Genomic DNA, 12,592 nt, shown 5'->3' on the forward strand with positions numbered 1-12,592 from the left:
TCCCCTTTTAACTTTCTTGCTTTTTTTAATCTTTATATTTATGAGGAGAGGAGAAGAAGGAGTAGAGGCTTAATGAAACTGAAATGGGATTTCATAGTGTTAAATATGCTTAGGTTTCATAAATCTTCGGAAAACTAGTGTAAATTTGTAATTATGTAGTTCGTTTGTTCCTTTTGCCCCCCCCCCCCCCGGTTTTCGAGGTGGTATCGTTTCTATTGAAGTTCTAGTTTTAAAAAACACATGATTGATGATTGGAGTTTATGGAAACCTAAGATTAGGGTTAAAAACTTTTGGTGTTAGATTCTTGTCTTAAAATATTAGCTTTTCAGTCTTATATAATATATACGTTTTCACAAATTTCTTTTTAGTAGCTTACTAAGAAATTTTCTTAGTGTATTGTTTTTATGTTGTTTTTAGAGTAACAATGTGTCTATATATGTTTTCATGTGACTCTTATGTCTAGATATGAATTTGGAGTTGGGTCTCGGTAGATGTAAGACTTGCCTACATCTCATCCTCGCAAATCTTGTCAGTAGCTTGGTTCTGGGTGGAGTTGTATCGAGTACGGTTGTTGTAGACTATATGTTGTGGTGAATGTGAAATATGAAAAAAAATCGTGTCACGTAGGCAGTGGAGATTTTCTTTCACACCAACTAACATGTGTTGTGGTTATGTGAAATGTGAACTGGATTTTTAATCATTATTTAATTATTGTCATTAATTGTTATTATTTTTATTTAATATTAAAATTTGCTATTATATACTAAAAATAATTTTAGAATGTGACACAAAAAAGTCAAATACTTAGTTTTTTTTTTGAAAGGAAAACTTCATTAAACAACAACCAAACCCGAAAACCGGGCAGGCCAACGAACACCAAAACAACCCACTATATAATTACAAATTTACACCAATCCGACCATGAGGTAGGATTGTTCTTAATTCTATTTTTAAACCAAAGGAAGCCTAAAGACCTGACATCGCTAAAGATAAGGTTCACCTTCGCATCGATCCCCGAGAAAACGGCCCTGTTCCGGGCCAACCAGAGGCACCAACACGCAACAACAATAATACCATGGATAATCGGTCTGACTTTGATTGCAATGCTTCTATCGAGATGAATTTCTAACAGGTCCTTGAAGGAGAACGCAAAGATCGGCGGTAACCGACACCACCTACTAATTCTGTGCCACAAATGAACAGCCGTAAAGCACGAAGAAAAAATATGATCAGCCGTCTCGGGCACCTCCTTGCAGAAAGGACACAGACCTTCGCTTACAAAGATGTTTCTTCTCCGCAAAGCATCCGAAGTCGGAATTCGGTTCATCTCAGCCCTCCAGACAAGAATGTTGCATTTTTTGGGGACCCAAGAACACCATTCCATCACAAAAAGATTTCTGTTGACAGTAGCCTCATCCAAGATCTTTTTAACCGACTTGACGGAAAACAAACCCGAAGGATCAGACAACCACACCCAATCATCCTCCCTATCGGCAACCGAGACTGATGCCAAAGCATCCATCAACTCGTTCAGCTCTCTCCGTTCCTCGTCCAACTCGGGATCGTGTCTCCATAACCAGTTTCCTTCCACACGATCACGGACACAGCAGGTTTTAACCATCTCGAGCGAATAGAGGCGAGGAAAGACCTCCTTAAGAGGCACATCTTTGAGCCAAGGGTCAAGCCAAAATAGGATACGGTCTCCCCTGCCCAATTTACCGCAGAAACTCCCCCGAAGACAAAAATTACCGGCCAAAGGTCTGTTGATGACAGAAACGATATTGACCCAAACACCTCCTAAGCTCTTTTTAACAGGAAGAAGGGACCAGTCAGAGCCGCCAGAGTGAATAGCGTCCACGACCTTGATCCAAAGACTGTCTTTCTCCTTTTTGAACCTCCACCCCCATTTGCATAATAAGGCTCTGTTGACATTATCCAGTTTAGATATACCCAAGCCCCCCAACTTGACCGGGATGGCAAGCCTCTCCCAAGCAACCCAATGGGTTTTTCGAGCCTCACCAGACCCTCCCCACAAGAATTTTTTGATCATACGTTCTAAGTCTTTGATAACCGCGGCCGGAGCTTTATAGAGCGAGAAGTAATAGTTAGGAAGACTAGCTAAAACTGACCGAATAAGCGTTACTCTCCCGCCGATGGAGAGTAAAGCGGATTTCCATAAGGCGAGCCTAGATTCGAAAATGTCGTAAACGGGTCTCCAGTTGCCAATACGATTCATATTCTCCCCCACCTTGAGGCCAAGATATTTGAAAGGGAGCGAATCCGCCTTGCACCCAACGCTATCCGCTACCTGAGACACATCCGACATGTCCACCCCAATTCCAAACAGGCTAGATTTTCCCAAGTTGATTCTCAAACCAGAGCACACATAAAAACATCTTAAGATTCTCACAACATTGAGAGCATTACCTTTGTCCCAGCCCCCAATGATAAGAGCATCGTCCGCGAAGAACAGGTGAGACAAAACCGGCCCGTCATTGGGATGATTAACCTCTTTACATCAAACGAAGACTACCATGTAGTGTTACACCCTCTTAGTCTCCGGCTCAAATTATTGTGATGATTAATGACTCCTCTTTTCTCTCATTCTTGAGATGCAAATAGAATGCAATACTAAACACTTTAAACTCACACAAACAGTTCCATGAAAGTAGAGAGTTTGTGAAAGTATTTAATGTAATTGAATCTATTCGGTTTTATAAACTAGCTAGAGATGGGTACAGGGGCGGACCTTTAGTTGTGTGGGGTGTAGCCCGGGCTACGGCTCAACTTTTTACTAGTGTTAATTTTTTTTTCGATTTTTATACATAGGACACCCCTGAATAAGTATAAGGACACCCCTCAAAAATTTTTTTACAAAATAATAAGATGTTGGTAAGCCCAAATAAGTAAATAATAACATATTAGGTAAGCCCAAATAAGTAAATGATAACACATTTGCTAAGCCCAAATAAGTAAATAATAGCCCAAAATTGAATGATTATTGATTTGGGCAATTGGGCGGCATATTTAATCACTGTTGGATATCGAACAGACGTGAACGAACAAAGAGCAAACAACATTGAACGAACATCAGTGGCACTTCGGCAGATCATTGAACGAACAGACGTGAGAGACGCCGACTCCAAAAAACGAACGAACGGATGTACATAATCGGCACTTGAACTTCGGCAGGTTTGTTCGATTTCGAACAGAAAATACAAGTTGTTACTTTGAAGTGATGACGAAACCAAAATCCAAAAAACAAGCTTTAATTGGGAACTTTTTCAAAAGAAAATACGAAGAAATTAATGATAATGATACAATGCCGAATGAAACAACTCCTCCGAATGTTGACGTTGATTCAAGTCCGAATATTGGTAATGATATCCAAGCAAATGATGACGTTGATGCAAGTCCGAATGTTGATAATGAGAATATCCAAGCAAATGATGACGTTGATGCAAGTCCGAATGTTGATAATGATAACCCTACAACTTCAATTCCAACAACACGAGGTATTATTGATTTGAATGATCTTCCTTCGGATCCACATGCGGGGAGAATTTAATGGGTTAAAAGCGTTGATTTTGAAAGATAATCCATCAGCACATTACATCCATTGTTTTGCTCATCAACTTCAGTTGGTTATTGTGGCCGTTGCAAAAAAGACATACCGGTGTCAAAACTTTCTATGAGTTCCTTTCCATGGTTATCACTACGGTTTCAGCTTCTTGCAAACGAAAAGATATGTTAAGGGAGGAAAAAAAGGCTAGAGTGGAAAAAGAATTACTTGAAGGTGAAGTAAAAGATGAGGATGTGATGGAACGATTTCAAGCTATGAAAAAAAGAAGATGACAAATCTATTAGGTAATTGTTTTACTTTATTTATTTATTGTCAATTTTTTTAATATTGTATGATTGCACGATAAAAAAAAATTTGAGACACCCCTGAGTTGATGTTCTAGTTCCGCCACTGGATGGGTAGGCTTCCTACATTGGAGGCTTTGAGTAGATGGAACATACACGTTCAGTCGACAGGTTGTGTGTTGTGTGGGGAGGTGATCATGTTTTTACTGGTTGTTTTGTTGCCTCGGTTGTCTGGCAACATGTGAGCGTTTGGTGTAAAGTGCCTCAAATATATGCCTTTTCGGTTAGAGATTTGTTGGAACTTCAATTGCATTTAGACTTGATGGAGGTAGAGAAGGAGGTGTTGTATGGTCTGATTATTATTATTGTGTGTTGGAGAATTTGATGTGCGATGATCGAAAGAATTTTCTCAGGCAAAGAGGTTAGGATCGAAGAAGCATTTGTCTTTCCTTTGGTTTAAGAGCGGGTCAAAGTTTAAATCTACAGATTGGGTCAAAGTTTAAATCTACAGATTGGGTCAAAAAAGAGAGAGAGAGACGTAGTTTAGTGTCTGTTTACCTATTATTCTTATGTAAATTTCTTTATTTTACGTTGATGAATGATAAGAATACTGTTTTAAATTGAATATAGATCCATGCACACGCTGACCTCAAACCATTTTGACTTTCATTTTTAATAAAAATCTTTAAATAATGCACGTTTGACCCGAAATATACAAGTCAAATCAACCAAATCCACGTTAATAGGTCAACAAAGTCACCTCCTTCACATATTAGTGAGATGAAATGAACCACCTTTTTAAGACTTGAGGATTATAAAAATATTCGCAAGTAAACTTCAAGCACCAAAATTCAGAATTTAGTTCTGGATCCATGTCATCACATACAAGCCAATTTCCAGACCATATTTGTGAATTTGCAAGTTATGAGATCACATGAACTGATATGCTGTCTAGCCAGCTAGTGGATTAGAATGAATTGTTATACGGTTAATCCTAATCTCCGCCAGTGGCCGGTCCCCAGCTCCTGCTGTTGGAGTCTGCACAAAAAAAAACCAGAAACAGATTTATATTGCATGTGTAAACAGTGTATATTCATGTTTGAATACCATGATAAATAAGGTATCAAAGCATCCACAATTAAGCTTGTGCAGGAATACATTTGACAAGACGCACAGTTCTCATGGGTTTGGACCCAAAGCTGGTTCATTTTTTACAAGAACTTGTGGGACCCAACCCGTATTATCCCATACATACAAAACTACATAGGTTTGACACAAAAAATATATTAAACATAAAAGCACCATCAGCAGTAGCAGATTTTGTATGCACGAATCTCAGCAAATTTACCTTTTCCATGAGATCAAGAACTTCAAACCCATGAATTACTTTGCCAAAGATAGTATATAACCCATTGAGATGTGGTTGTTTAGCATAAGTAATGAAGAATTGGCTCCCATTGGTGTTGGGCCCACTATTAGCCATTGATAGCACCCCTCTGGCATTGTGCTATAAAAGCCAAAACAACCATCGGTAAAACTTAAGATAAAAGAGCCATACACTGTAAGTAGTAGATGAATGTATGCATGTGTGTTTGTGGGTGTATTATTTATATAATTATATATAAGATTTTACCTTGAGAGACTCACGTATCTCATCATTGAACTTTTTGCCCCAAATACTTGTCCCTCCTTTGCCAGTCCCAGTGGGATCTCCGCCTTGGATCATAAATCCCTTTATGTTTCTGTGGAAAATGGTGCCATCATAGTATCCGCTTGCACATAATGCAAGAAAATTCTATTGGCATCAGGTAATACCATTAACTTCAATGAATGAAAAAAAGTTAAAGTTTTCTAGTCAAATAGTACAAATATACAAGATATGCAAGACTTATCCAGATAAACCATTGTAGTTAAGGCCTTCCAGGAGTATCAAATTCAGGGACTCGAATAAAAACACTAACACTATAACGTATAAATAAAAACCTATACATGAATTCTGGTCGTGTTGAATCTCATTTCATGGTAAACAAAACAACTAAAAACCTATACATGAATTCTGGTCGTGTTGACTGTTGAATCTCATTTCATGGTAAACAAAACAACTTGACCATAAGAAAAGAAGTGCAATTTCAAATGTACTATCTATTATGTATAGTGGTCAATATATCATTTTAGGTTTATGTTCTGTTAATTATTATTCAAAAGTTTAGTCGTCTTAATTTTATATCAAATGGCGTTAGTCGTCACTATATATCATCTAGAAGTTGAAGTTCTAAATTGTATATAAAAGAATGCATCTATGTTTCTAGATCCTTACAAAATCAAATATCACTTATCATTGAGTAACTAGGGTTTTGAATAGAAGTGCTCCAAGAAGGATTTGGTCATGAAGGTCTTAAATATTGGGATTCTGGTGAATATATCAAAGGTACAAATTCCTAGTTCCCAAATATTTTATCTGAATCAGTAATGCTAATATGGATTCATATTCTATAATCCAGCCTTTTTCAAACGTCCATTTCATGTAGACGGTTAAATGGTCGCTCCTCCATGGTATTCCACTTCCAAGTGAGTGCTCTAATGACCAAAAATCTTCAGTTGAACTTAACATCATATTACGACAGCTGTATATGAAGAAGACTCACATATTGAATGTGAAGTAACACTGTAACAGACTGATGTAAGTGTAAATACTCTTGCAACATAACAAAATGAATCTAACTGAACTTAACAGGAAACAACCAGTGTAACTTAGACATGACTTGGTTGCTTTAAACTTACATGTCTCTGAACAGAACATAATTGAAATAGAAACAAAATGCAAACATATACCATGTCTATCAAGAACTAAACAGCATTCAAAATCAAAGTTAATATCAGTATATGAATGTTTAAGAAATCTCCAATTGATGATCTTTATAATCAATTGATGATGAATCCATCTAAGAATTACATATTATTAATCCTTCATATTCCTACAGATGTCAAAGAACTCCGTAGACACATTCAAAAAAACAACACACACAAATTCAGATATCAAACACTCAAACAGATTCTAAACATCCGAATGGAAGTTAAACCTCCATGGCGTCCAAATTAGGCTAAGTTTGAGATAACTAACTAACTAACCTCTGATGCCTTAGGCACTTCATCACAGGCGATTTCGCACTTGATGTCTCCGAGATTAGTGTGAAGAGTAACCGACTATGAAAAGAAACACACAGACAGAGATTACATAAACAGTTGATGTAAAGATGCGTATAAACTGTTGGACGAAATTCGTAAGAAGAAAAAGAAACTGAACATACCATTTTTCACTTGAGTGCAGTTGTATGGATTCAGATGCCTAATTACTAGCTTTCTCTGTGCGTGAATCGCTGCTGCTGTTGATTGAGTGGGTTCGAGGTACTTTTACTAGAACCTAATTTTGAAATTCTGGAATTAGCCTAGAAACTCCGGTCTGTGCTACCGGATTCGGATCCAAATGATCCGTTTAGTATAAAAACACGAAACGGATTTTCTTTCTTTCAATATTTATTTTTTTTATTATTTATATTTTAGCTAAAATAATATTAAACCAGATGTATGCATAATGCATCTTTCTATAACTTCATTACATTGATACAACTTTCTTTACGAGGCTAAGTGGTGTGGTTTAGCGTCACCCGTCATCTCATTTTGATAGCGTTGGTAACACTAACTAGGGGTGAGCAAATTAACCATCATAACCGATAATCGAACCATAACCGACATAACCGAACCACTAATAATCGATAACCAATATAACCAATGGTTATGGTTATGAAACTTTGTATAACCGCTCAATCGGTTATGGTTATGGTTATGAAGCTTTGGTTAACCGATATAACCGAAACCGAACCGAACTTGTGATGTTAACTTTACATAATGGATTTGTGTTTTACAAAACCATATAGAGGGTTTTTAGTAATATAAAAATATGTTACTAACAAAATGATCTTGATGTATATGTCATTTATTTTGATAAAGAACTAAGGTGTTATGACCATAATTGTTTTTGTTTGAGAATTACCTTATTAAAAAGAACCCTAAATCGGTAGTTTAACCAACAAGTTTAGTCTCCGTTATCTTATAAAATAGGCTCAAGCTAAGTTTAAATCGTGCACAACCCTATTTATTTCAAACCTTGCTTGGTTACTTAACCGAAATTTACCAAAATCGAACCATAACCGACTTCATAACCGATTAACCGTAACCGAAGTTTGGTTATGGTTATGGTTATGGTTACCAAGACTCCATAACCGAACTAGCGGTTATGGTTATGGTTAATAGTAAAAACCGAACCAAACCGACCCATGCACACCCCTAACACCAACAAGGGGCATCATCAAGGGGCGATAACGAGCGTTAGAGATGATAATGTGGGGGTCAGCTTTAATCCAACCAATTAGATTTCTTTCTGTGTTTCTTTTTTTTAGTTAAACAAACCGGGGCTAGTTAAAGCTCCATTACTTACATGGTGCAGACGTGACGTTTTAACCAGCATGAGGACTTTGTTCTCAACATATAGCCTAATGGTATATAATTTTATTGGATACTTTGTCATGATGTACTAATGATAATGATGAAAGAAGAGTCTTAAAACCTTTTATGTTTTTCATGGTAAATTACTTTTTCGAGTCAGTGTGTTTTTAATGATTTTAACCATTTGGGTTCAAAATCAAAAAGTTTAACACTATGAGTCCATAACCATTCATTTTGTAACATTTTGAGTCCCTGTGTTTTAGTTAGGGTTGTGCAACTGTTCAGAACCGGGCCGGACTGAACCGAACCGGAACCGTTTAATGCTAAATATAAGAACCGAAGCCGAACCGGAACCGCATTGTAACGGTTTTGGTTCAGTTCCGAACCAGGTTAAACGGTTCTCGCGTAACGGTTCTTGCCAGAACCGGATGTCAATTAAATCCTAAAACTAACAACAAAAAAAAACAAAAAAAAACAATCAAACCGTTTAAAACGTATACCTAAGAGTGAAGTAAAAATAGCAACAATAAAATGTTTCAAATGAAATGAAATGAAACTATACAATGTAAAAAACAACATAAAAAAACTTTTAGTTAACCATTACAAAAACTTCATTCAAAATTCAAACTTTATGTAAAAACTATTTTTATATTCTTTAATCCTATAACCATAATTTCGAAACATCAAATTATGGCAGTTTTGTGGCAGTTACGTCTTAATTTTGAGATAACTTCCTAATGGTTGTTGATTATCCCCAACCACAAATTCGTAGACAGTTTTCTTAGATCATTCTTTTTCTGGTTGGGACAATTTTGCACAAACATACCTTGGTTCAATTTCTCGAAGAGCTGTATCTGATTGAATTATTCGGGTGAACCACAAAATTAATTTGATCTGAGAGTGACTACACGCCTCTCTGATCATCCAGTAATCTGAAAATTCCCCAACACTTTGGATCAAAGTTATCGTCATCCGTCTATATAAGGGGATAGGGTGCTCCACTTTCCATCATTCACCATACCCAATCATTGTCCGTCACATCATTGAGCTTGATTCCATCCACTAGTGATGGATTTTAGGGGTGCCTATCACTCACCACATGTGAAGGAGAGAAGGAAGTATGAGTGAAGGAGAAGGAATCAGGAGAAATCTTCAACGTGTCATGGTGGCTACGAGTTATACAATTCACGCGTGAAGTTCGATGGTGACGGCGGTGTATCACGTTGTTTGACGCGTGATATTTGGGAATCAAGGAGCGCCGGACCCCCTAATGCCCCTAATGGTGATGTTTTTTATCGAATTTTATAGTTCAACTATAATTTTATACACAACATTAAAACTAAAACTTTGTATATTTTATTTGTAATGGTGTATTACTCCCAAATGCCATAAGAGTTTTATTGCTTTTTTTTTATCAAACTAGAGTTATGCACCGTATGCGTTGCGGAGCGCTAAACCAAATATTTATTAGTTTAATAATATGTGCGTATTTATTTCGGTTAGTTATACATGCTATTTATAACACGATATAAAAAAAGATGCATCGAGTTAACCAAATAAAGAAAAACACTATCATGATAAAAAAAAAATAACTAAAACGATGGCAAGCGTGTAATTTAGAGTTGGGGGCAAAACAATAATTTGTCAGAACAATTAGCGAGTGCTAGGCAGATGTTTGGCACGAATAAAAATTAAATTGAGTAAACCAAGTAAAATAAAACACTACCATAGTTTTGCCCAAAAAAACTATGGAGACATTGCAGTTTTTAGCTTGGGTAAAATCGTAATTTTAAAATGGAGGTAAAATAATATTTTGAACTGAGGGCAAAACCATTTTTTTATTTTGAATTGGGGGCAAAATTATAATATTTTTACTGAGGGCAAAATGGTAAAATTTAGCTGGGGCAAAACAAAAAAATTATTTTGAACTGGTGGCGAAATTGTAATTTTAAACTGGGAACCAAATTATAATTTGGCAGGATTGTAGCGGTGGGCAAAAGTATAATTTTTTTTAACCAAGGCAAAATCGTAAATTTAAGCTGGGAGCAAAACATAATTTTAATTTCTAACTGGGGACAAGATCGTAATTTTAAAAAGGGGATAAAATCGTAATTTGGTAGGGGCAAGATCGTTATTTTAAACAGGGGATAAAATCGTAATTTGGCAAAACCTATAAATAACTATTTTATGAAAAAAAAAAACAAAAGAAAGAAAAAAAAGTTGGCCGCCACTTTTGGCCAACCAACAAACAAAACTATTCCCGCCGACATTAAACAGGGGATAAAATCTTAATTTAGTGGGGGCAAGATCGTTATTTTAAACAAGGGATAAAATCGTAATTTGACAGGACCTATAAATAACTATTTTATGAAGAAAAAAAAATTGACTGCCACTTTTGGCCAATCAACAAACACAGCTATTCCCGCCGACATTTTACAAAATTATGTTTGTATGTATTGTAAATGATTGCTCATTTTCTCGTTTATACATGCTTGTAATTTTTGAAAAAATCAAATTATTATTCGTTTCTCGTTTATACATTATAAAGCTTGTTTTTTTTTTTTTTTTTTTTTGAAAAAAAAAATTGATCCAAAGCTTGATTTTTTTCATTAGCTTAAATAAACTTGATTTGTTCAATACTAGTACCAACTGCTAATCAAGTTTCAAGTATAGTAGCCGAACCAAATTCTCATATAACTAAAGACGATTCGTTTTTATACAATTGTGAAAATTTAAAAATCGACAATCCCGGTTACATGTTTGATTTCAATTCATAACCAAACCAGCCTGGCTTATGTTCACCTTAAAAAGTTGAATTTACACTTCAACTCTTCTTGATTTTGAAAGTGGCATAATACATTAACACACCCTTGTAACTAAGGGTATCCGGGGCACCAGCGGGGAGGCATTTCGGTGACCCTATCCATCGATCGGGAACACCGCCGCCATCCTTGCGGTGACCCGATTCGGTGAGTGGCAGCGGCGAGAAGTTACCGATGAAGGAGAGGGGGAGATGGTGGGCCAGCCTCACTTTCAACCAATCAAAACCTTTTCCTTTTTTTTTTTTTTGAATAAAAAAACAAGGTGAGTTAAGAGGGGTGTGGCGCCATCAAATTGTGGGTGTGAGGGAGTTTAAGAGGGGAGTTGACGTGGCACACGAGGATTGGTTATGCGCAATGTTTTAAAAACCGGTTTTTAAATCAAACCGGATAAAGCTAAAAAATGGTTCAACCGGTTGAACCAGGTTGTACCAAGCGGTTCAACCGGGTTGACTAGCTAACTCTATAAATTCATAAATTACAACATCAACTCAAAAGTTAATCCAAAAATGCATGATTACATATGTTTAAGCCATTTGAGTGTTGAATACATCAACTATTTTCGTTTCATACACTATTAAATAAGAACTTTTAGTTACGAATAATCATAATATATAAAAATTACGTAAGATAAGTAACATATATAATAAAAATAAGTAACAACCCAAACTAAAATAACCATGGGCCGGTACCGGTATTACGTTTCAAACCGGTATACCTGATTTTACCGCCGGTATAAACCTTATGTCGTTTCACTTATTTACCGGGATGTTTCGCACCGGATTTACATCTGAAAATGGTAATACCGGTATAACCGGCCGGTATTTACCGGTTTTTAAAACATTGGTTATGCGTAAGAGAGGGGACTCCCCTCTTAGGGGAGTGCCCCTCTCACCCTAAGGGCCTAAGGCTATAGCCTCGATTTATGAAACTTTCATTTTTTTTTTCCTAAATGGCATCGAATATTAGTAAAACAACTAGCAAGATGCTAGATACAAAGTAAAGCACCCCAAGTGAGGCCTTAACGTTAAGAAATTAGAACACCAAAAGGACCACTCCAAAGATTACAATTTTGACCCATAAGAACCCGCCTGTCTTGATTTCTACAAGGATACTTGGTAGGGATAGTGATTAATTTGAACAGACCAAGTCATTGCAAGCTTTCCAAATACCCCAACATGTTACCAAAACCACTGATTGCACCATCTTCTTTCATTAAATCACCTACTTGTACATTTTAGTGTAGCTCCAGCAAAACTTTAATAGTGAATGCACAGATCGGCATAATTTTGCACCACAATCGTATAATTAACGAAATTAATAATAACATGGAAAACTAATTTCAAGGATATCAAACAACACAACAAGAGATTGATAAACGTTGATTTTGTTAAAAGATAATA

General features: G+C 36.3%; 1 protein-coding gene across 1 annotated transcript; it reads right to left on the reverse strand.

Annotated features, from left to right (window-relative positions):
• Positions 1-4,586: 4,586 nt before the first annotated feature.
• LOC110931088 (peptidyl-prolyl cis-trans isomerase CYP18-1) lies at positions 4,587-7,336 on the reverse strand. The gene is made up of 5 exons (XM_022174489.2): positions 7,176-7,336; positions 6,997-7,071; positions 5,501-5,662; positions 5,216-5,374; positions 4,587-4,905 (listed from the first exon to the last, which is right to left on the reverse strand). The coding sequence occupies exons 1-5, from the start codon at positions 7,176-7,178 to the stop codon at positions 4,819-4,821; spliced, it is 486 nt and encodes a 161-aa protein (XP_022030181.1). The 5' UTR covers positions 7,179-7,336; the 3' UTR covers positions 4,587-4,818.
• Positions 7,337-12,592: the final 5,256 nt, after the last annotated feature.

This window comes from Helianthus annuus, chromosome 3, assembly GCF_002127325.2.
Source record: "Helianthus annuus cultivar XRQ/B chromosome 3, HanXRQr2.0-SUNRISE, whole genome shotgun sequence".
NCBI classification, from domain to species: domain Eukaryota; kingdom Viridiplantae; phylum Streptophyta; class Magnoliopsida; order Asterales; family Asteraceae; genus Helianthus; species Helianthus annuus.

Excerpts from the sequence above, each read along its gene's own strand:
- LOC110931088 (XM_022174489.2), bottom strand. Across the intron at positions 5,663-6,996 it reads AAGTGCCTAAGGCATCAGAG|AATTTTCTTGCATTATGTGC; the intron begins GTTAGTTAGTTA and ends TGATGCCAATAG. Across the intron at positions 5,375-5,500 it reads AGATACGTGAGTCTCTCAAG|CACAATGCCAGAGGGGTGCT; the intron begins GTAAAATCTTAT and ends TGGCTTTTATAG.